Genomic DNA, 25,388 nt, shown 5'->3' on the forward strand with positions numbered 1-25,388 from the left:
GGAAAGATAAACTATAAAAAAGAAACATTTCTAAGAAATCAGAAGAAAGCTGCTAGGAGAAAAAAAATTGCAGGCTAGACATGAAGACCCACCTGGTGTATACAACCTGCATTGCAGGATTTCTTGTGTATACACTCACAGCTTGTTCACAAAAGATGTAGTGCTAGCAATACATTTTTTCCTGTGAGTTATTTGTATCTCTTAGCTTCACCATGTACTGATTATTTTGTAAATATAAAATATTTGTTATTCAGTATTTGTATTTTTCAATTTGTAGGTTGTATGGCTCCCCACTGAACATAGACCTATTTCCTGCTCTGATGGTGGAAGACTTAGTTCCAGGGAGTCGACTGGGGCCAACTTTGATGTGTCTGTTAAGCACACAGTTCAGGCGTATTCGGGATGGAGACAGGTACATTAAAATACCGTGGAAACCAAAATGAATTTTAACTTACGGATGCTTAATAACAGTTGCAATGTCATGTTTCCAAAACAAACTGTATTTTATCTTCATTTATGATTTTAAAATATATGTGAAAAGATGAAGAATACATGTTTAAAACATGGCTAGAAGCCATGATTCCTTATTAATTCTGTTACTTTTTGTGGTGAATGTCATACTGACCCCCAAAAACACAACAGCCAGCACATGTTGAGTTTCCTTTTGCCAGTATTCAAGTCACTTGCCTTTTTGAAAAAGTGCATGATGCTTCTCTTATGGTTATTTAGTTATTTTATTGGCAAAGAAATTGCGGTTGTTACTTAAGCGTAGGTTGGAACAGTATCACTCTCTATATATAACCCCTATGCATACTACAATGCAAGCAGTCTGAGCAGTAAGCAGTTAGAATCAGTAACTTAAGAAATTTTCTTTTCCATTTAAAGCTTTCTTTTTATGGTAATGTATTATTTGTATTTGCTATTGATAACAGGCTTTTAGCCCTTTATGTATGAAAAACTATTTGAAACCATAGTGTTTACTTCTTGAATATAATTAATTAACTGAGCTCATACATGCTCAACTGAGCATGTATGAGAAAGTCCCTGAATCAATATAGTCATGAAAATAGTTTAACAGAAAAAAAAATCACTAGTGAATTAAATCATCTCACTTATCTTCATAGTAAACTAGAAATAGATTAACTGTTCTTCTAATCTCAGCAATTCCATCAAAAGGTTTTCATGACCATAAGAAGGTTGCCTAAAAAAAGAAATTATGGTCATTTAAGTTTCTTACTTAAAAGAACCCTTAACTTCGTATTCTGGTGCCATTTTAGATATCCAGAAATACTCAAGACATCAAAATGAGAATAGATGAGAAAGCAAATAATTCCTTGAAGATTTCATCCCTTTCAGAGTGTCAGCATGACACCAGCTAGTGCTGAAGTTACACCAGGAACTAAGATTTTTGCATTTGGATCAGTCCCTTGATAGAATGTTGAGAATAGGATTTATGAGATAATAATTTTCATTCTGAATACAGTATTGAAATATCTTTGAAAAACTGCCACTTGTTTCTTTTCACTAGCAGATTTGTCTTTTCTGTGAGATTACAGGTTATGGTATGAAAACCCAGGTGTGTTCACGCCTGCTCAGCTCACTCAGATCAAGCAGACATCTCTTGCCAGAGTTTTGTGTGACAATGGTGACAACATAACCAGGGTACAACATGATGTCTTTAAGGTGGCTGAATTCCCACATGGATATAGTAGCTGTGAAGATATTCCTAAACTGGACCTCAGAATGTGGCAAGATTGCTGTGAAGGTCTGTATAGAGGTGGATTTGCGGGCAGTGAGGTGTATGCAGTTTGTTAAGTGTCTACTTTATTTTAAGAAGATATTTTACTATTTTGGGGATTTTGTTAAGATATTACAAATTCTAATCTGAAGCATAGGACCTGTTAAGTGGGAAATCATTCCATATCCTATATTAAATTAACACTTCATAAAAATGACTTTGATTTGAGCTTTGCAAAGTGTCGATAATTGTTTACTTGGTTTTTTCTTTTGCGGATAAATATTCTTTGCCATCTCCTTCAAAAGTTAGGAGCGTGGGGTAATTTTTTTTTCCTGAAAAATAAGCTTTTTTTCTTCTAAAATAGGATTTGTTTAGCTGCATGGAGCACAGGACACTGCTTGGTGGCCTGTATGTTGGCTTCTGTCTCACAGATTTTCTGCGTGGCCTCTCTTCAGCCATCGTCACATCAGAATTCTCTGCAACTGTTACATAGTTAGAATCCATTCCCAAGAGAATCTTCTGGATCATGCACAATGATTTTCAGTAGCATCAACAACAAAATGCTTCAGAGGACAATGACCTCTCTTTCTTGAGATCTCCTTGACAATGTTTTTATCATTTTCTTTGGACAAAATTCAAATGGCATGCCCAGGCTGTAAAAGTATATTCAGGAATTTTGAGAGCTCTTACTATTGAGAAATTGCTGTCAAACAAATTCCCAGTATGAAAAGCCTTGCTCTTATTTCAGGGGATAAGGGTAGTATTGGTTGATATTATTAGAATCTGATCATTTCCCTAATATATTTCAATACTAATACCTTGTAGATTTGGTTATGAAAGGTATCCAGATCTGTGTTCTTCATCTTTTCTACTGCTGATTCTCTTGAGTTTACTACTGCTGAGTAGGATATTCAATATTCTGTTGAAAGAAATGCATGTATAAAGAACTGGTGGATTTCATTTTTTAAAGAAGTCATAATCTTCCACTAGTGTCTTATCTATTTAACTCTTTTGGTAAAATATAATTGTCCACAATGACAAAGTTTTTTTGTGATACAGCTCGGAATTTAATGCAGAAAGTTAAAGTTAAACTGATAGAGGATGTCTCTTCAGTCTGCTACAGATACAGTAAATACTGAGGAAGGATTTATAGTCATGTGACTGTACGATGAGAACTCAGATATTACTAATAATTCAAAAGGTAGATAGAGATTTATTATTCAAATTTACTGCATAACTTAGCTTTTAAACTGATTAAACTCAGATATCACTAATAATTATCACTATTAATTAAACTCAGATATCACTAATAATTTAAAAGATAGATAGAGATTTATTATTCAAATTTACTGCATAACTTAGCCTTTAAACTGATTAAACTCAGATATCACTAATAATTATCACTATTAATTAAACTCAGATATCACTAATAATTAAAAAGGTAGATAGAGATTTATTATTCAAATTTACTGCATAACTTAGCTTTTAAACTGATTACTGTATTGTCTTATCCAGTAAACAAGTCTTTAAAAAAAATCACTCTCTAAGAAAATTCTTCCTTGAAGACTGTTCAAAATGTCAGTTATCAGTGTGAAACTAACAGAAATAAATATTTTCAATTTCAATAAGATCTCTACAGTATTCCCCATATACAATATCATTCAGCCCTTACTCTAATTTTTACAGCTTTTTTTTTTTGGTAAGTTACTTGGGTTTTTTTAAACAATGTTTAAAAAACAGGTTTGCCATTCCCAAATTAATGATAATAGTTTCTAAAAAGCTAGACATTATTGACACATTGTAATTTTAATACAAAGTCTTCCAGAATCTCTTCAAAATTTCCCTGGCATATGCCAGAAATATTGGGAGAAAGATCAATTATCACTCTTTAAATGCTTTACCATAAATAAAGCACATTCTTCAAATTCAGGATAAGTTCACTTTGCCATGGTTCATGAAGCTTGACAGACAGTTTCACAAATACATATTTTATATTGATTTGTGAAAAAGATAAAGCTGTTCTGAGAAATTATGTGTTGATTCTCTAAATGTTTTGTTATCACTGAACCCTTTAGAACAGATGTTATCTTTGGAAAGTCTTTAGAGTATTCTTGTGTTCAACAACGCAGTTTGCACTTTCATTCAAGAAAGTTGCTACCAGAGAATACCACTGGATGCAGCACAGTTAGGCAACTGTCAAGAAAAAGAAAGGGTAAATAAGTACTGTTTTTTGAAAAATTTCCTATTTGTATCCCCTTTTTCTGAACTCCTGAAGCCTTGCAGGGGTTAAAGAAGAGAAAGTGAAGTATGCGTGACTTGAACTGCTTTCTTGCACGGATGAATGATGGTGTCATTTTCTGTGGAATCCAGTTTAAGTAACTGATATAAAAAATTTCTTTCCTTCTGTAGCCACTGTTCCTGTGAGGTGGGGCATACACTCAGGAACATTTACTTTGAGTTGAATATATTAAAGGGATTTATTTATTTAAATTTATTATTGTTCATTATTTAAAAGAAAAAAATTAAACCCTTCTCCAGATTTAAAATGCTTCTATTGATTTTAAAATTAAAATTATCCTAAGTTTAAATCTCAAGTACAGAAGATTGCTCATTGCCCTTTATGTATGTTTCATAAGTGACCCATGCGTTCAGCTGTTTCAGCCTGGTTAAAAACACATCTGGTTTTGTTGTCCTTCCTGTTTTGTTAAAAGTCAAAATACTTTTCCATATGAAGAATAGAAAAAATTCTTAGTTATAAAAATATGCCTTGTAGATTTTTAAATAATGATAGCATTTCCTTCTTACAAAGCAAAGAACTATTCCTCTTTATAATAATAAAAAGAACAGATTACCTTTAGATTTCAGTTGGCAAATCATACAACAGAATTACTAGTTTATTATGGCAAAAAGTAGGAGTCCCACTGAAGTGCACAAGTTTTCTTCTGTCTTCCTTCACTTTCTACCTTTCTTTGTCTTGTCAGAGATGATGAGTAATTGCTGGATTTGCTGCTGCTCTTTATTTGTGCAAAGAGCACTCAAGTTTCAAATATTTCAAACAAGAAACTTTTTGTGCTTTATTTCAGGCTCTCTAGTGCAAGAAGTGTATTTTGAATTTGTTTTCTTTTTTTAAAGTAATCAGTGTAGGCTTTCATGATTACGCAAATGTAAATCTTTAAAAGTTTCACACTTTTTGGTTTTGTTTTGTGGGGTTTTTTTTTGTAAGCTGAAGTAAAAAATTTCTTTAACCGTTTGTTTTATGTCAAAACTCTTGAGGTTTCACATGGACCCAGGAGGACAATGGACAATGACCCTGGAGGAAGTGATTCAGATAAGATACAAGTCATCCTTATAAGTGTAAACTGATTTGGAAAGATTTTTCTTAACTATTTCTCAGTTAGTGAACAGCCTATCTCCTCTGTCAGATATTGTTCTTTATCTTTGTTTGTTTGTTTAATTCAGGAATACAGCCTTATACAAATTATGATCAAACATATAAATCCCACTGAATTTCATTAGAAGAGTTAAAATACATTCTTAATCTGAATGCTTTCAGTATATTAGACCTATATTTATGAACTCTAGTATTTTAAGACCAGAGAACCAATTATGCTGTCTATTGCTTCTCTACTGACAACATTAATCTGACAACATTAATTACTATGCACTTCTCATTATGTCCTTTAATCTTCAATGAGAATACTAAACAGCACTGGGCAAAGCACTAAATTCTGTAGAAATAACACTTTAAAATATTAACAGAAATCTCTGTGTGAAAATGGAAGTTCTTTTTTGACAAAGGATGTTGTTCACCAAGAACTCTCAAAATACCAAAATGATGTGATTTATGTCTGAAAAGGTTTTGTCTTTACCCAGAACTTGTATGCTTTGGTCAGGTCATATACCTTTGCTTTCTACGTTCAAATTATCTTTTTACATTTAAAGACAGTGTCTGTTAGCTTAGTAACTATTCAGTCTATGCCAGGCTACTAAAATTAAGTTTCAGGGTCCATAATTATAAAGACGTCATCCTTTTTATCTTTGAGTGGAAGTATTTAATATAGCCCAGTGTTTTTGTATGATTACAAATTTTACTTAGAGAATCAGTATTTTTATTTGTATTTCATCCAAACCAAAAATATTCTATCTTTCTCAGGTATCTGTGATCCATTAAATACAATTCTACATTCATAAACATGAAATAAGGAGACTTAAGTTATGACATTGCTTTGTCTTTGCTACCAGGAGTTTCATGCCAGTAGTTGCCATCCCTTCCAAAGAGCAACAGGCTTCAATCATTGTGTTTAAATTCAAACTCCTGACTGAGTTGCCAGATCTGTCCAAGTTCCACTGCTGGCAATAAAGAGATGTTTCTGGAGGACAGTCAGGCTGCAATCTCGCCTTATGTCAGTGTTCATTGACTCTAAGATCAACATGGGTAGGAAAGCATCCTAATTGAATTGTCTCAGTGATTTCTACAAATCTAGGCAGCTGGAGGATTTCCTTCTTTTCTGTGGACTGTTGCTGCCTTTCTAAGACACTCTCGACTTCACATCTGGTGAGCAGGACAGTTCTTAGGGTCTTTATTTTAAAAATTTCCATGGATTTTCAGTCTTTCTGAAATTACTTTTTCTTACTGATTTGTATTCCAAAAGCTGCATATTTTTTGATCTTCAAAATCCCCTAACTAGTCCTATTTAATTTTTCTACTGGAGAGGTTGGATTTGCTTTGGTTTGGTGGCAAGAACCTAATGTTTCACCTTTATCTACCTGAAGACCATCCAAGACCTATTTAGATCATGAAAGCGTGATATGTTTTTAAATATCTTTAGTCTTATCATTAGCTATATATTATCAAACTGGACATTTGCTTTCCCAACAGCATCTGAACCTTCTAGTTCTGACAGTAGACTGATCTTGAAGCTCAGTCTGTGAGCTTTGAGATAAACTACAGGAAACATCTTTTACCTTCTATACATTTTCCTTTCAGATGTTTAACTAATCTTTTTACAAAATACATCTGTTCTGATCCGAGCAGATTAGTGTGGGATTTCAGACCACCACATTACATTTTTGGTGGTGTTCAATTTATCCTTCATTAGAAAGTCTTATTCAACAGAATAAATGAAGATATACTGTCCAATGTGAAGGGCTGTGGCCCATTATGGCAATAACAAAACCAACTGTTTTGAGTTAGGGATTCATTTTGTGTGAAAAGTCGCTTTCCTATGTTGTGCAATTTTTAAGTAGCTGCTTTGTGAAAACATCTACTCAAAAAAATCATTTTTACATCAGATATTTTTAGTTTCTCCACCCTTTTACTGGTCCCACTGGCATGTCTACAAGTTCTTAATACAAATGCTTACAGTAAAAGCAACCTAATTCATTACAATAAATCTTGGAGAATCAAACTAGTATCAAATAGATATATGTGCTTTGCTTCACATTTCCTCAGTCTTTCAAGTTGTTTTGTTTTAATCTACTGTTAGATTAATTCTCCATGGCCTAGATTTGGAGGAGTGATTCACAGAGAATTAAGATTGCACTATAATTCTCCATCAGGTTTTTTATTATCCAATTTATGTAATAGTTGCATTTTTAAAACCTTGTGGGAAACAGGATTTTCTAAAGATGTGGACATGGCTTCCATATACAAATAGAAATGCCAATTTCTTTATGGAAAGGGTTGTTATACATTGGAACAGGCTGCCCAGGGAGGTGGTGGAGGGTCATCATCCCTGGAAATGTTCAAGAAATGACTGGATATGGTATTTAGTGCCATGGTCTAGTTGACAAGGTGGTGTTTGGTCAAAGGTTGGATCTGAAGATATCAGGGGTCTTTTCCAACATAAATTATTCTGTGATTATGTGTGATTCTGTAAATGGATCAGCTTGACACTTGCATTGTAACAGTAGGTAACTTCTGGAAGAAAAAACTGTCCACAGAGAAAAAGAATTCTTAGGTCACTTTTAAACATTCACTTTTTCTGCAGAAAATTAAATGGTATATAGCTAATTAAATGGGTATAGCTAATCTGGGGACATATTAGTTAAGCCGGGGGGGGGGGGAAGAATTTCAGGCTTTTTTTTTATTATTTACTGCTACTGCTAAGATATTCTTTATCAATAATAAAAGTTTAAAAAAAGGAGAGAGAAGAAATTTCTTCATTTAGGCTGTCTGAAAGCTGATGCATTTTGTCCTGCACCTCTCAGCAGTGACATTCCTCCCTGTTGCACCTGAAAGAGAAACCAACAACATGAGCTGGTAATTTGGCACATTGACATATTTGAGTTTTAAAAAACTCAGAAAGTCAGATCTGTGTACTTAAAGCTGCCACTGAACATATGGTTCTCATATTTACCAGTCTAAGGTGATAAAACCTTCCCAAGATTTCAGACCTTTGTTTCTAAGAAACAACCTAAGAATGAAAAAAACAATGGGCCATTGTGTTATTGTACAAAAAAAACCCAAAAAATCTGTATTATGTAAGGACTATAGCAGTTACTAAACAAAGGAGGATAGCAGAAACTTTTCACATATTGCTTTCAAGAGAAACCAGAGACTTTGTGATACTCAGGGAAACTTTAAGCAGCACATTGCTTCGAGGAAAAAATTCCTCTGGCCAGAATTAATTCTTTCTTCAGGAACCTTTCAGTATGATCCTTTTTCTCACCATACTAAATATAGAAGTGTCTAAGGGTGTTCAAAAATGCCTTCATGCCGAACCTCTTACAGACACATGGGTCTGTTCCCATCTGAACGAGTTTACTTTCTGAGTGGACAGCAAGGAGGTTATATGGGAAACAGCAGAACACACAAGAAGAATGAACAATATGTTGGCAGCAAATAGCATGTAGTTCTTTGGTGGGTGCTGTTGTTGCAGGAGGAAAGTAATGCATTTATTAAAGAATAGGACAAACAGCAAGGAAAGCACAGGGAAGGGGAACTGTGGATAACATGTGTTCAAGAATGATCTGTAGATATTGGTTTTGATCTGATTTTTTTTTTGTCAGTAATCCTCTTCTTTTTTTATGTCTTAAATGATATTAAGCCATTAAGACAAACATAATTTCCTAACAGAGAAATTATATTATTTTAATATACATAAAAGTTCAACACAATTAAAAGTAGTCCAAAATACCTATTTTTTTGTAATAAGAACAACCTTCCATTTGTTTCTCTAGTTGCTCATTTCAGCAGTGTTTATAGACTTGAAACTTTTGCAGTAATTTGTGTTAATACTTCACATATTCAATCTAAATTCCAGAAAAATACTTTATAAATATTACTGAGATTCAGATTTAATTTGTTTTGGTGCAAATTAAGAGAAACATTATGGAAAATTACTCCTTCCCATGTTCAGTTGCTTTCATGGCTAATTCTGCTAGTACTAGACTTAGCTGAGAAATGCCTATGGCATCCTTTATTTAGACTTTCCCTTTGGTTTTAGCAGACTCTGCTTCTAGCAGTTGAGCATGTAGTTTGTTCCTGCCTCAGCTTGGCCCATTATAACTTTTAGCTTTAAAGCTTCTGTGAACAGAAATGAGAAAACTTCTATTTTCTCATTGTCTCCTCTATCAAGCGCTGTTGCAGTTTTATTTTGTTTTCCTTTTCTGTCTTAAATGGGACTCTTTCCAAATACTCACTGTGGTTGAAAGGCTAAATAAAGTGAACTGGAAGAAAGACATTCTTTATCCTGCCAAGATCTCCTTTTCATATCTTAGAAGATTTCTGTCATAGCTCATTTTCAGGCTTGAGATTTTTGCTCTGTGGTGGAAGGAGTTTTAGGGTCTGGTGATACATTCAGATTCCCCAGATTTGGAAATAAGACTCACCAACCTATAAAGCATGTCTGCAAATTTGGAATTAAATTCAAAATTCTCTTTCAGATGGCTGAATGGCTGCGATAGATGTCTGAGATAGATGAGGTACCCACAAAGCGTTTTTTCTGTCTTTGTTTTTCTTCCTGTGTAGCTGCCCTGTTTGCCCAGAAAATAATTAAAAGCCAAGAGAGTGAAAATTTCAGAAGTGAAAAGAATAAAGTAGCACTATATGGGTTTTTTAAAATTGTATTTATTCCTTTGTTTCACACTAAAAAGCTGTTCTGTGGGTAATCACATTCTCTGCATCTAACTAGCTTAAATATTCTATCAACTGAGATTTATTCATCTGCCATCAACCAGTTCCAGAGGGATCAGACTGAATGTATGACTTGCCTTTACCAATTCAGAAAACAGTGCCAAACCATATTAATATTGTAACTGCTGAAATATGCTGTTAAAAGAAATTTATTTGTAATTTCTTATTTATTTTCAGACTGTAGAACCAGAGGACAGTTTAATGCATTTTCATATCACTTTCGGGGAAGACGTTCGCTTGACTACAGCTTTCAGGAGGACAAGCCCCTGAAGAAAATGAAAATGTCCAAATCAGTAAGGTGAGACTTTTTTTTCAAAAGAATTATAAAAAAACCTTTGTTTTCAAAATGGAATGAAACTGAATGATTTCTTTGGGAGCATATGCCACTTTTTTTCCAGTTCCTGCTATCTCAAGTTTATGATTGATGTGTTTTATTCTGACACTTCTGCATATCTACTAACAATTAACCACTTGTTTTTCAAGCTCAAATTTGTGTAATACTCTTTGTGAGTAGTATAAGTATAGTACTTTTGTTCTTCCTGCAGTTTTCATGAAAAAAAAATCACTAATGAAGTGTAATTTGGGGATTTGAAATGCCACATTCCTAGAGTGCCTGCAGTAACTAAATTAATCTAAATTATTTTGTTTCCTACTTGGACCTTCTAGATTCTCCTGTAGAAATAGGAGGATACGAAGTGTTGATTTCAGTTGCATAAAAATTTGTGATAATGATAAGGATTGCTTCTGGTGCTAAAATACTTCAAGCAGCAATGGAGAACAGCAGTGCTAATAATATTGTTTATAACTCCCGAATCCTCAAAATATATCAAGGAAGTAAATCACAGTTTCAGTCACAAATTATCAGCTGTACAGGTCCCTGCCCTTTCATGGGAATGAAAACTTAGCTATGAATTAGTGACTTGAAATGAGTTCTGCTCAGACCATTTCTTGTGAGGATCCTTCATGATGAACAAATTTGAGACACCTGAATTACAGCTCTTTCTATTCAGCATGCATTCTTTTAACAAATAAAACTTTCTATTTGAGTGATGATGATGATGCTCTAGCAGAGTCTACCCACTCTGGCAAGGAAAGCATCTAGACAGATACATAGAGAGGTAAATGAATTTCAGCAATTTCAAATACTCTGGAGGTGTTATGGTACTTGAAGGAATACCATAATTATGTTCCACTCAATTGAGAGGAATCTGTCCCGAAATAAAAGGTCCTTTAGGTGTTTAGGATTTTAGACAAGAGAAGACAGCAGCTATGGAAAAGCTGGTCTATAGATAATATGAAAAGGTAGGTTCCTTTGAAGTAATCCTTGAAGAAGGATGTTTTGTCCATCTTTGCAAATGAACTGCTAGAAAAATTTACAAAATAGCAATTCAGTTTTTAAGGGTGCCTAGTCCCATAATTCTAAAGTTGTAATACGAGTTAAATTAAGTCAAAATGAAAGCAAGAAAAAAATAAACCTTACATCTAAGTACCAGCTCGTTTGACTGTGTTTCAGTCCAATTAGTAATTAGGACTAGAAAATAGTAGATTTACAATACTTCATTTGTAGCATAAATAAAGCTAAAGTAACCTCAGTCACTGAACATTCCCATGAATTCTCATGCTCAGTGTTGTATTTAAATTGCGTTTGTGGTGAGAAAGGTTTTTTCCTCCTTTTTTTTAGCTTCTCATTTTCAATAACTTGGACAGGTGGGGAAGATTAAATATTTTGTTATACAATAGCAGCTGGTTTACTTGAACTTTGGCATGTTATGTTGTTTAGAGTTCTTTTTCTCTAATTTAGATTAAAAACTATGGGAAACTAAGTAGCTTGAACCCCTGCCAGGAAGTGCTGCTTTAATTTATGCAGAAAGATTATAAATCCTGAGCCCTGATATATGAGAATTTCTTTGCCAGTTCATTCCTTGGGTATCCCTTAGCACTGGAGATTACATCCTAACCAAATAGTAATGCCTGTAATTGTTAATGGATTCAAGAATCTTTAAAAAAGTAAATGGATTCAAAACACTACAGACAAAAGACTTTAGATTTTGTGTACTATAAGCAGTATTGATGTCAAATGTTAGTCAAAAATATGTTCATACCTAGAATTACTTCTCATTTATTTATGAAACCAAACATTCTCCTTTTTAAATTCATATTTCTTAAAATACATGTTTTGCTACAAGCCTGTAGAGGAAGAATCTATGGTTCAGAATGTGAAATGTGAATTTCATATTGGAGGGAACACTTTTTAAGACTCCTTTACTTTAGCCTGCTTTCCTTGGAGATCAGGGGTGAATTTAAGGTGATGCAGTTTGGTGTCACTGGTGACAACTTTTTGTGTACCCCTGCATGAAATACATAATTTTTCTAAGTATAAGAAAATCCCTGTTGGTAGTGATGTTGACTGTAATCTGGAGCTCACCTGTCCTGAGTCTGTCTTCAGCACCAACTGTTGCGGTTCATATTCCTACATTTGTTGGTTGCTCTTCTTCTGCATTTTTGTTAAGTGTCCTAAAATATCTAGCCAAATAAAAAGGATTTAGATGAATATCCTGACTTTGCATTTATTTGTTGCAGTTCTGTGAAACAGAGTAAATATTTTCGTAATGCAACATCCACATCTGATGAAAATAGAAATGTACCCGCAGTGAATGACTTCAAAGAATTTGTTTTGGAAATGCAAAAAACTATTTCAAGCCTCAGAAATCAGGTAAGATGCTATAATGAACTTATTGTAGTCTATCATGTCTGATTGTAGATTTAATTAATAATGTTTTCCTAACATCTGTCTTACGTTTTTTAATATTTAGACATCCCCTGCAGAAAATACCCACCATGTAGTATCTCAAACAAAAACCAACACAGAAGATGGTGTGGTATTCTTTATTTCTGTGTTCTTTTGAAATCATACTGAAATATTCTACAGCTGGACCCTCTTGACTTTTGAACCTGAAGCCTTGTGTAACCACTGTATACTAAAAACAGAATTAATCTTCTAAAAATTTATTGTTAGTGTTAATAAAACTGTTTTTACCATTTGAAATGTGTACAATTTTTGTAAAGCAATGATTAAAATGCAGACTACAGAAGTAATGTGCCAGACTACAGCTATAAACAGACTTAAGCTCTAGATCACTTAGGGAAGACTTCACAATGTTTGCAGGTAAACTCTATTCAGCCATGGTGGAATCTCATTTTTAAAATGTACACCAAACAGAAGTTATTTAAAAATTCAAGTAAACATTTTTAATTAAGGTGCTTTTTTAAAAGAAATTTAAAATTCACTTCCTTTCCAAAACATTTTTGACAGTTTAAGTTTTTCTTTTTGTAGATGAAACATTAAGTTTTTTTCTCTTTGTATGCTCTAGCTGGATATTTCAATGGTAGGAAAGATATATTTTCTGTTAGCTTTCTTTTGAAAGATTATCTTCACATGTTTTGCCTGTTTCTAGTCTTTTAGTATTATAAAAACTAAGTAGTGAGAAGAAAAAGCCAGAAAAGTATAACAAAGATTATATAGCATGTATCATAAGAGACAAAGCAGAACACTTTACACAAATAAAAACTTTTTTTATTATTCAGTTGCTAATTTTTTTAACGTTTTCAGATAAAAAAACTTGAATCACGCCTCAGTAATTCTGATTGCACTGATGAAGAGGGTAAATCATATTCCAGCAATGAAACCTGGAAAAGGGACCCTTGTACTGTGTGTGAATGCAAAGTAAGTATATAGAAATTAATTTAGTGATAGGAATTATAATTTTGCTTCTAGAACAGCAGTTCCAGTTTCGTACCTGATAATTTCTGGGTAATACTTGCAAATTTTTTTTATGGTTCTCAGGTGTTTTTTTGCAGAAAATTATATTATTTAGACATCCCTGCCCTGGACATTATTTTTCAATCCAGCTGTTATCTATTATCTTTCTATTTTCATGGATGTATAATTATATGGGTAAATTTAATTGCAAAGTGAAACACTTTGGAAAAAATCCAACCAAATGCATAAAAATCAATAAAAGCTCATCTAACTTATTGCTAGATTGTAGTTTTCTTCTATCAGAGAGAAATTTTTACAAAGGTAGTAGAAAAATATGTTAGTGCTTAGTACCCCAGTCACACCTGAACGTTGGACAAAAGCATATAGGCTGCTTTATCAAAAAATGAGCTAATCCAGAGAGTGCCTTAACCTTCTCAATGTAAGTTTATACTGAAACAGCTGAAACAGACTCTGTGGAGTTACCGTATTAGTCAGGTTCTTACAGAGAAAGAATGAGAATATTTTCTGCAATAACATGAAAAATGTATTTTTTGTTTGGAACACGTAGCTAAGTTTGTTTTTGTTCTGTCATTTTTCCCCTGGCACAGGGTGGTCAGATTACCTGTTTTGTAGAATCGTGCCCGCCCACTGACTGCGAAGCACCTGTGAAGGGTAAAGGAGATTGCTGTCCAGTCTGCTTACAACAAAATACTAATAAAAAGAAGCCATAACTCTGCTTTTTAAGAATTTAGGGTGCATACTCCTCAAATCATATCAGTGCCTGCTGATGGCAAAAACAGGTAACTGCAGTCCTAACAACAGCAAGAAATAGAGATTTACAATATTCTAATGGTGCTGTAACAGTATAACATAATGTATCATTTTATTTTCTGCCCATGAAGGTGAATCACAATGCAAAAATTAACAAAAGGGAAAATAGCAAACAGGTCAAAGTTAATTGTGTGTTATACTTCTCAGGTTAGACAAACTCGAACTGGTGCTACTTTAAAAGAACACTGTCGGGTAGTTTTAGGTACCCAAAATGACTGGGTTTAGGATTTACTCTAAAATGAACACTTTGTTTCCTATCTTTACATAGCAACATTAAGTAAATGTCCCTTTCTAGTACCAGTCTGTCTTGATACTTAACTTTTTTGCTGTTATTTAGTAAAATGCTGGGAAAAGGAAAGCACGAGGTCACTGTGCCTGAGCAATGCCATATCCAGGCCAGTTTCTGCAAACATCAATGCATGGAAATTCTGTTAATTTACACTATCACTGCTGGGCCTGGACCAGCAAGGAAATAAAGAAAGCCACTTGACACCTTTCAACATCCTTTCCTTAATTTAAGGAGCAAAATTAACCAAATTTTGAAAGCAATAAAAGCTAGAATTAGTAAGGAAATATAAATAACTGTAATTGGGAGAAAGCAAAAGCAACTGAATGTGTATTATAGATATAATTGACAGTGTTCCTCATTCTAGGAAAACATGCATGACAGAGTAGCATTTGATCTTAAAAATTAGCAGAATCCTTTTGTCAAAACATTTATAACTGCTTAATGAAATTTTTTGTTTGTTTGTTTCATTTATTTTAAATTTTTTAACATAACCATCCAGGTCAGTTTGAAAGCATGCTTCTCTTTATCTCAGATCAGCTCATGTAATTGTATGGCCCTGTTTTGAAAATGTGAAAAGATGTCACATGCCATTTTGTATACAAAGAATCCTACTGATTCATTGTGCACGTTGCCAATAGACATATGTTCCTGATTATATTGTGGCACTGTTGAAAAAAGGAAAAATCAAAATCAAGCAACATGATTAATTGTGGATTGACTACTTTTTCTGACAAGGTGTTTGATTTTTTTTCCCAGTTTCATCTAATGAATACATATATTTACCTCAATATTTTTATCATTTGTGTTAAAAATGGTCGATCAATGGACTTCATCTCCCATTTCAATGTTTAACATTATAGACTATATGTCTACAATAGCATTTCAAAGTTGTGTACTTCATAGGATGCAAACTGTGTGTTTTTGACCAGGAATTAGATTGAGTGAAGGACAACTATCATACCTCATTTTACAGTTTTTATTCTGTTTATTCAGAATTTATTCTTTCCCTGAATACTTAATTTGTTAGATATTATTGCCCTGGCCTTTAGTCCAAAGCCAGGACTCACAAGAACCAGAACTGGTTACATGGTTCACTGACTTCTGAGTTTAAGTGTTGAAATTCAAGGGACAGTGATTGGGGTATCAAAGAAATCTGCACAAAATTAAACCTTCATATGTTAAATATTTCAGATTATGCAAACAGATTGAGTACTTAATTATTGCATGGTAGAACAAATACCTGTCTAATAACTAACCTAGCACAGCAACATGAAATCCACTATCATATTTTGGCACATAATTTCTCTGATTACTAACATTAATAATTTGTAACTTGATAAACTATTACCATGACACACATTCAAACTTCGGTGTAACTTTAAAGCTTACTACAGAAACTTTGTTTCATACTATGGCAGAATCAATATGTACATGTGAGTGCTGTGTTAAAGGTGTGTGGTACACATGGAATTGCAATTTATATTTTTAAGAATATTTTAATTGATTTTATATGCAATGTTTTGATTTATGTAATGTTCTTTTTTAATACTTCTAGAAATTGTATGGTGAGCATGTTTGAGTATCACATGGTTCCTAAAGATTGTCATTCCTGTATTCCTTTGATACTCTGTGTTTTGTTGACTTTTCTTGAGAGTCCAAACCACATGTCTCGTCCTGTAATTCCAACTCAGATGGAGCTCCCATTGACCTATAGCAGAAATTCCTCAAAGAGGAAGGGTTGCACAGCTAAACCAAATGTAATTTAACTGTCAAAACAGTTAAATAAGGCAGTAATGCATCCAGCTGGTTACTACTTGCATTCTTTCTTTTCAATTTTATATTAAGTAAATTTTCTCAAGATTTCTGCTTATAGGAGAAGAGAGTTTCCATTTTATACATTATAAAATAGTACCTTATAGCTGATTGTTCCTTTTCTCCAGCCTCCAGAGTGGGAGGTTTTCTTCGTTGTTCACTGTTTATTCATTTGGTATATAAAATCGGCTTAGGAGTCTGGATATGCTTAAACAAATGTAACAAGTCTAATACTGAGTTATTTTCCACCATCCATCTGTTTATAAACCAGGAAAAAAAGGTCTTTATCCACAGTGTAAAATGTAATCAGTCATGGATTGTACTAGTTTTATTGCAGTGTCTTTAGAATCAGCCTTGACTTTAACATTTCTGAAACAGTGGCCAATGGCTAGCTGACCATTTGCTCAGTATCCACTGTGAGAATATTGCTGTAATATGATGCAAATTTTACATATTTATTTTCTTTTTTTAATGTTACCTAAAACAAAGTTGTCGTTGTTGTTATTTTAATCAGTAAATTTACCAAAGAACTGTTTGCACTGTATAATGAATGCTTTACAGTTAAAATAAAATGGGCCACATTTCCAAGTAAATTTCAAGGTTTCTTCTTGTACATGTATTCTTTAGATTATTTGCTGAAGTTCCAATGTTAGCCTTTGATAAGATTCGTATTACTTATCTTAAGCAGGATTGTCATAATCAAGAGTGTTTCTGAGAAGTAAGCAATGGGCTAATGAGTCATGTAGATCAGTAGTTTATGTAATATTACAACACATAGAATTAAAATGTCTCTTCACTGTTTTCTTCTAGATGATTGGAAAGAGATACCACAGGCTTAGGAAGAATATTTAAAAATACACTCATTTCTTAGCAAAATGCATTTTTTAGACCTTAGTGCTGAACTTTTTTTTTTTATGGGAATGCCATAACAGTTAAACACAAACACATGCAAATTTAAGCCTGTTCTTACCGTTCCTCATGTCTCCAAATAGGTCCAGTCATGGCTTGCCTTCCCAAGCACTTGATTCTGCATTCATTCTTTTTTCACATCATTTCACCAATGGATATTCAGGTTCATGCAATCTCAGCTCAAAATGAATCTTCTGTGCAAGAGATCTTCTTTACCTCATTTATTCTTTTTATCTCGGGACATGGATTACTGCTGGACACATGATGAGTTACTCTCATCCTCTGGTGAAGTGTTAGGATCTCTAGGACACTAGGTCAGTTCCTTTGTCAGATTTACTTGAAATTGTTTTGAAGAATTTTTTGATACAGTATCACTGAAATTAATATAATTGTAAGTTACCTTACTTTGATATGAGAGAAGTTAAAGAAGGATTCCAAGAGACAAGGTTAAGAATGGTGTTCAGTTGCAGTTAATTGCACTTCACTATAGTTTATATAGTTTATAGTTTTTCATAAGGCAAGTCTAGAAAAGCAAAACTACAATAGGTCATTTGTGTGTTTTCCAGCAGGCTGCTGAAATATACTGCTGCTCACCCACACTCAGTGTTAATTGCCTAGAAGTTTGCTAACAACTACAAAGTGTAGACATTTAGAATAAAACCCTTGCACTGATACTGGTATATTTTGAGGAAGACTCAGTTACATTTGAAATAAATAATTTTTTTTTTGGTTATTTCTTTTAGTTGATTACAGCTAAGAATCATTTGGTTGCAGTATGATTAAAGTCGTCTTTATAGGGAATGACCTCCCATAGTCATTAACTTTGTTTTGTAAAATAATATTTTGCTGCCATAGCCTATATGATTATATGATCTAAAGTATTTCTCCTCATATTTTCTTTCAAATCCTCAACTAGCTTCATGCTTTTTGCCTGTAGTATGTACCAAATCAGTAATCTTTGTAGAGAGATCATTAGACATGTTGGACTGTTCCATTGTTTTAATTTGAAAACTAGATTAAGGTATCAAAAGCTGGTATATTTGACTAATTTTCTCAAAACATCTGTTTTATTCTGTTGTTGTATTGTTAAAATAGTTTAAGTTATGCACACACAGTGTCTCAGTCTCTCTGCGAGCCTCTCAGGAACCCTGGGCCAGTCCCGAGTCGGCAGACACCGGGGAGGGCAGCCCCGACACGGCCGACAGCAGGGAGACACTCTCTGTGTGCGCCCCGAGGGTGCTGAGGGCACCTGGGCTGGCAGGGGGACACTCTCTGTGTGTGCCCCGAGGGTGCTGAGGGCACCTGGGCTGGGGGGAGACACTCTCTGTGCCCCGAGGGTATTGAGGGCACTTAGGCTGGTTGCCTTCGCTGCAGCAGAGACAGCAGAGACATCGGTAGAAGAGAAAGGGCCGACTCTCAGCAGGGGTTAGTCCAAGGTTTTATTCTAGGAGTCCCGGAGGAACTCCTGCACCCCAGGGGGCCTCCTGCCGAGAGCCCAGGGGGATGTCCGGAGTTCACATTTAAAGAGGGGAGGAAACCAAAAGCAGATAACATTTACTGACCAATAGGTATCTCTGGGGGACAGATACTGGGGGACAGGCATATCGGACAGCATATGGGACTAGGCCTGGGGGGCTGACCCCTGGCCTCTGGCAAATCACTCGACAACTTGGACCGAAACTTCTGGATGGGGGGCTGGGATGCTGAGTGATTGACAGAGAGCCAGGGTGGGGGTTTTGGGGATGATCTCATCCCAGGAGAGGGATAACACAGGTAAAGGGAGGGGAGTACAGTCTGGGATAAACCATTTGGGAAAAATATTGGAATACAAAACAAAACTACTTCAAAGTATTACAAAATATAAAAACACACTACAACAACACAGTATAATAAAATTATAAAATTACCAGGAGAAGAAAAGACTGTATAATGTCCTCTAATGGTCTCTCATCTACAACATGGGGTTCAGTGAAATATATTTCAGAATTCACTGGACTAATTTTTGGTTTGTATAAGAAAAAATATATGATTAAGCTGTCCATCTAATATATGATTAAACTATGTCAACAAAAAATACTAATATGAGCACATGCACATATCTCATTCATGCTGGAAGTTTGTCAGGCTCCCAGCAGAATGAAGCATTTTATCCTTAAAACTAATGTGAACCAATAAATTGCTAAATGCTTAATAAATTGTTCAATACTAATACAGTCCTGACCTGCTTTGGATTATGATGTCAGGAGATTGTTCTGAGTCATGAAAAAGCAGCGTTGTTGCTTAACAAAATATTTTAAAGCCGACATACTAAGAGTACCAGACTCTTGTTTTGCTACTGTTCTGGCTGCCTAGTTCATAGAACCACAGAATCAGCTGAGTTGGAAGGCACCCACAAGGATCACCGAGTCCAGCTCCTGGCCCTGCATTTCCAAGATTCCCACCATGTGCCCAAGAGCACTGTTCAATGCTTCTTGAGCTCTGGTGCAGTGACCACTTCCCTGGGGAGTCTGTTCCAGTGCCCAAACACCCTGTGAGTGAAGAACCTTTTCCTGATACCCAACCTAAACCTTGCTGAGACAGTTTCATGCCACTTCCTCTAGTCCTGTCTTTCATGACATGGTTTGTTACTTTCCTTTTTTTCTCACTTAGCCTGCTATGACATGGTAAGGAAACCTCTGCACCTCCAGTATAACTTATCCTTTTCTTTTGGGCCCAATGAATTTGCTGTCCAGCTGGCAGTGTTATGAAAGGTCCTTTCACGGGCTTAATCTTTACAGCCTGCTAACAGATGGAGCAGAGTACAGATCAGATATGTGTAAGTTACAAGAAGATCTGGCTAGCTGTGTTTGGCTGAAAAGCTGTGAATTGAATATCTGTTTAGATTCAGAAATGGAACAAACAGAACAGCAATTCCTGCAATAAGGGAACAAACTTAATTGTTGCATTTGGTAAAGATGTTCATGGTTTTCTGATGCCTCCCTCAGTGATACAACTTTACATTCCCAGAGGTCATGTGCTGTTACTGAGTTGCCAAAACAAATCTCATTATTTACTTATATCTTTATGAGATGCTGTAAGTGGTTAATCTCATGTGCAGCATTTCCAAGGACTGAAATGGCAAAGTGCATCATGTCTCTTTTCATAGAGAGAAGCATGAAAAAGGTGTCCAGAGGGGAGAAAAAGTAGTTAGGAATTGTCCAGAGAAAAGGAAATAAGATACTGTTTTGTTTTAGCAGGGAGAAAAAAGGAAAGATTTCATCACGGCCTCTGAAACTTTTCAGGCAAATGCAAAAATGCATTAGGAATATAGGAGCAGGTTAATTTTACCAAAGTGACACATACTAGGCTGCGATAGACAGTCCAGAGGCACTGGGAAGCAATTTCACCATTTATTGAACCAGCTACTAGTCATAGTAAGGGAGGATTTTAGTTCCCTACCTCCACTCTGTGCATTGTCTTTCTTGCAGTGAAGATTTATTTTTTTTCTATCCTACCTGCTTTCACAGCTAGAGGACTTAAATGTGAGCTCAGGACTGAAGGTCAAGGTGTTTATTAGGGCATGTCATCAGCCTGATGCAGAATGGCGGGTCCTGGCTGCTGAACCAAGGACAAGAGAGGCCTGAATGAGATGCTTCAGAGAAAGATTCAGAGTCATTCAGTTAAAAACATTTCCCAGAGGGACATGCAGTGGTTCCTGTTCTTTTCCTGTGCTTGGGTGACAGATTTGGCACTGTTAGTTGTGGATTTCAATAACACAGATTTCACACTTCCATGGAACTCTGCTAGGAGACACAAAGCTGACGGCTTGCTCTTTCCTAAGTCACTCTTTTTGTAGAAAGCCATCTTCTTGCTACACCTGAGAGGTAAGTGTAAGGTAAGTCAGATCTATCAGTAATTGTTTTAATTTTCTTTATAAAATGTTATTTACTTACATAACTTGAAATTTATGTAATCTGGTAGAGATGTTCTGATGCAATTACAGTGAATCCATCTTGTAGATTCTTAGTAGCAATAAGTAGCCAAGTATGACAGACCACACTGGAGAGAATAAGAAAGCAAAGGAAAAACAAATGAAGGCTGAGCTGCTGCTTCCCTTCTGTGGTGAGATGTTCACAAATGAAAAAAAGCTGGTGATGGTCTCTGGCTTTGCCCCCCACTATCTGCTGCTGTTTGCTTCACTCTTGATGCACTATTTAAAGGTACAAGAGCTTAGAGAGAGGCTTTGACAGAAAGTCGGGATTTACACTGTGTAGAAGCACACAGTGTAGGTTGTGTTTTCCTAGTGATAATCTTGTCTCTCCCTTTCAGCTTTCCTGTACTGTAGCTCTTAGTTCTGTCTCTAATTTAAGTTAGATTAAAACAAGAATAGCCCACACTTATGAAAGAGTAGAAAAATATGGCTGGGGAAATTGTTTATATTAGAAGTTTAAAGAGTTTGGGCTACATGAAGCTATAGCTGTGGTCAGGAATTTTGCATATTTTAGTGCTGGATTTGCACCACTGGAAAATAAAATGACTTGGCTTGCAAGGTTGGCAGATGTAAGAACATCATAGCACCTCTGAACACCACCACAGCTCTGGAAAATTACTCAGACACAGAATGAACCTGAGTTCATTCAAGCCTTGGTGTCTCTTTTGAGACTAACACTGCAATTACCAGCCCAGTGGGCTTTGTGGCATCACTTGTTCACAGGTGGTTAGAAAGGAGAAGCGTGTTTCTGTTCTGCACTGAATTACTGGTTACGATTTTGCTTCTCCGCTAGAAACTCTGCAAACCATCTTACCTGTCTTGTAGAAGTATTTGCATTAGCAGTATTTAACTATGGACACCTTAAAATCCATAATATTTTTATTTGGACTATTAGAATATTTATGCATACATGATATTTTAAAAATTAATTACTACTTTAAATAGTAAAATATAAAAGGGATAAAATAGTAAATATAAAAGAATAAAAGAAAATGGAAATGCCACAACAATTACTGCTTTATTTTGTAAAGCAAATATTGAGTAGTTGACTGCTTATTACTAGGTATAAACTAGAATGTTAATCCCAGACTTTCACAGAAAATGTTATAGCTTTACTTTCACAGATTCTTGCAAAGCAACCAAGATACTAGTACTAAGTCTGGTCTGAAGAAAGCTGATGTGCAGCTCATTTCAGCTGTTTTAAAATCATAATCTTCCTATAGGATTATAGAAAATGTAAGTACTTAAAATTTAGGCTCTTAATAAGGTGTGATCTTGGAAAAGTGTTATAGAAACTGCTTACCTAAGTAGACCATTATTTTTCTGTTTTGTCTATCTTCAACCAAACAGGTGATCTTTTTTTCATTCTGAAAGCCCATAAAAATCTTTAAATTAACATTAAAACATTAACATTAAAATCTCATAAAAATTACCAAGAGATAAGACAGGGCTGGAATCTTCTTTCTGCTATATCAATGTGGTGATGTCATTGACACTTAATGGTCAGTCCTGAGAAAGACTCTTGTTGGAGCAGGATTTCCACCCAGATAATCAAATAATACTCCTGTAGTTCTCGATTCTGTGTGTTAAGGAGAAGGAATTTGGTGTCTTAGATACAAGATCAGGAGATCAGTTTCAGTAATGTCATCTCACTACAGTTCAATATGACAGCACTGAACAGTATATTTTCATTAGGAAGAAACCCTATTCTCTCTAATGTTCCAGGCCTCTGTCCTAATTTTTGTTTGTTTACACAAGTGCCCAGTGCAAGTAAAGTGAATAAACAGAGAAGTTAGTTGCAGCTCCTGAAAACAGAAGTATCCCAAGGAACACTCATGACCAATTTACTTAGAAATCTTCCCTAATAAGATTGCCAGGGATAATATGTGACTACAATTTAAGGACAGGATTTCACTAAATGTATTCTTTTTCTATGACACCAATAAAAACCTTGGTGATGTTGTCCTAGAAAAGATTTATTTTTTTTTCCTAGGTAGATTTTATTACGCACTCCTTGTGAGTGCTAGCTACAAATGAAATTGGAATCCACATAAAAACTAGCTTTTGTGGTTTGGGCAAGATATCAGGAAATCCCTCACCCTTTAGAGAATATCTTTGACTCTTCCAGCAGATTCAGAGAATTCTTCTAGACAGCTTGCCAGACTATCAGGATGATGGCTGCTATCTCAGATCTCAGTTAGCACATTAGGGTCTTCAGTGAAGATTCCCAAGGCTTGTTACATCAGTCTTGGCACAGCACACCAAGGAAGCATGCACAGGATCATGACTTACATGAACACATTTCTCTCTTGGGCCCTGAATAAAACCTCTGGCAATCAGGCAGAAAATCCATACTTCCCTTTTGACTTGTAAACTTGAGAGCAAATTAGTCAAATATCTCTATAGAATACATGAATTTCCAGCTGGAGCCAGGAAGGAAACCTCCACTGAAAATGGTATTCCTTTATTACATGTATTTTCTTTTAATTATGAAATATTTTATATTTATATGAGTTAAAGTCTTTGTGACTGTAGTGATTACATGTATTTATTTCTAAGATGCATATATTTCTTATGCCTATCTAGTGACCTCTGTAGTCCACATGACTCTCTATTGCATGATGCTGGTGACCCTGTACCTAAACAAGTGATCCAAAGTCCCCACCAAAGTGTTCTGTCAAGGGGAATGGATGTAAGAGAAAACCAGCATTTATGGTCCCATGGGGACTGGTTTCCTAAGGGAGTTAACAGATCTTTTGCCAAGCAACCATCATGAAGTGTCTGAATATGGCAACAATTCACAATTATTTTGAAGGAAATGTTTGGAAAAATGGAAGGAAGGGGTTTTTTGAGGTGGTTTAAATAGAATGCAATTTTGGGAGGAGAAAAATGGCCATTGAGCATTGAGCTACCCTATTCAATTCCTCAAAGTGTGGAATAATCCCTGAAGTAAACTGAGGGAATTAATTTGTTCAGTCCATGGTGAAATCTGCACAGAAGTGAGTGCAGGATGTACAAAAATAAATGTATATTAAATTCCTAATTTTCAAGATTTGCAGCATATCTAAATACATTTACCTATATGCTGATTTACTCATTATCACCTAGAAAGTTCTATTCCTTGTGAAAGAAATACCACCATGTAAGAACTATTTGCAGTGTTTAAAATGTGGTTTTTTAAGTGGTAAGTTGCTATTACTGTGTTAAAAGATTGTGTACTCCTTTGATAATGATTTTAAGATGACAGGATGTCATGGTTTCACCCCATCCAGCAAATGACCCCAAGCAGCCTCTTACCTCTTATGGGTTTGTGGAGAGGGTCAGAAGGGTAAAAGCTAGGGAAAAAAGCTAGAAAACTTACAGGTTAAGATAAAAACAGTTTAACAGAGAAAGGAAAGGAAAACAAGGAATTAATTCAGTGCTTCCCAAGCTCAGTCATCTCCAGGAGACCAAGGCCCCATCACACACAATGATCACTTGGGAAAACAAACATTCCCTCTTCTTCCTTTCTCCCCCCACTTCATATACTGAGCATGATGTTGTGTTGTCTGGAATATCCCTCTGGCCAATCTGGATCACCTCTCCTGACTGTGTCTCCTCTCAACCTCCCATGGACCTCCAGCCTCCTCACCAGCATGGCAGCATTGAAAGCAGAAAAGACCTTGGCTCTGTGCAAGCCCTGCTCAGAAACAAAAAAAAAATCTCTGTGTTATCAAGCCTGTGTTCAGCACAAATCCTGAACACAGCCCCATAACAGCCACTGGGAAGAAAATTAATTCTACTCCAGCCAAAACCAGTGGTTAGGAGTCTTGCACCTTGTATCTGAGATTAATATTTTTTGTGTATTTATCTGTAAATTAGTTATCCATATATTAGTTGTTTTTCAGTAACTGGGGTTTCCATTCTCTGTTACAATTCTGTTTCTCTGACCTGAAGGAAACG

At 35.2% G+C, this 25,388-nt stretch overlaps 1 protein-coding gene across 1 annotated transcript in view; it reads left to right on the forward strand.

Annotated features, from left to right (window-relative positions):
- The window catches only part of PXDN (peroxidasin), an 82,575-nt gene extending 65,415 nt beyond the window's left edge, over positions 1-17,160 (forward strand). The window contains exons 18-23 of the mRNA XM_036380787.1: positions 278-412; positions 1,557-1,765; positions 10,053-10,173; positions 12,456-12,588; positions 13,486-13,599; positions 14,244-17,160. Of these exons, the coding sequence (XP_036236680.1) occupies positions 278-412; positions 1,557-1,765; positions 10,053-10,173; positions 12,456-12,588; positions 13,486-13,599; positions 14,244-14,366 (835 nt within the window). The 3' untranslated portion in view covers positions 14,367-17,160. The remainder of the gene's footprint in view (positions 1-277; positions 413-1,556; positions 1,766-10,052; positions 10,174-12,455; positions 12,589-13,485; positions 13,600-14,243) is intronic.
- Positions 17,161-25,388: the final 8,228 nt, after the last annotated feature.

The sequence above is a fragment of the Molothrus ater genome, chromosome 3, assembly GCF_012460135.2.
Source record: "Molothrus ater isolate BHLD 08-10-18 breed brown headed cowbird chromosome 3, BPBGC_Mater_1.1, whole genome shotgun sequence".
In the NCBI taxonomy this organism is placed as follows: Eukaryota; Metazoa; Chordata; class Aves; order Passeriformes; family Icteridae; genus Molothrus; species Molothrus ater.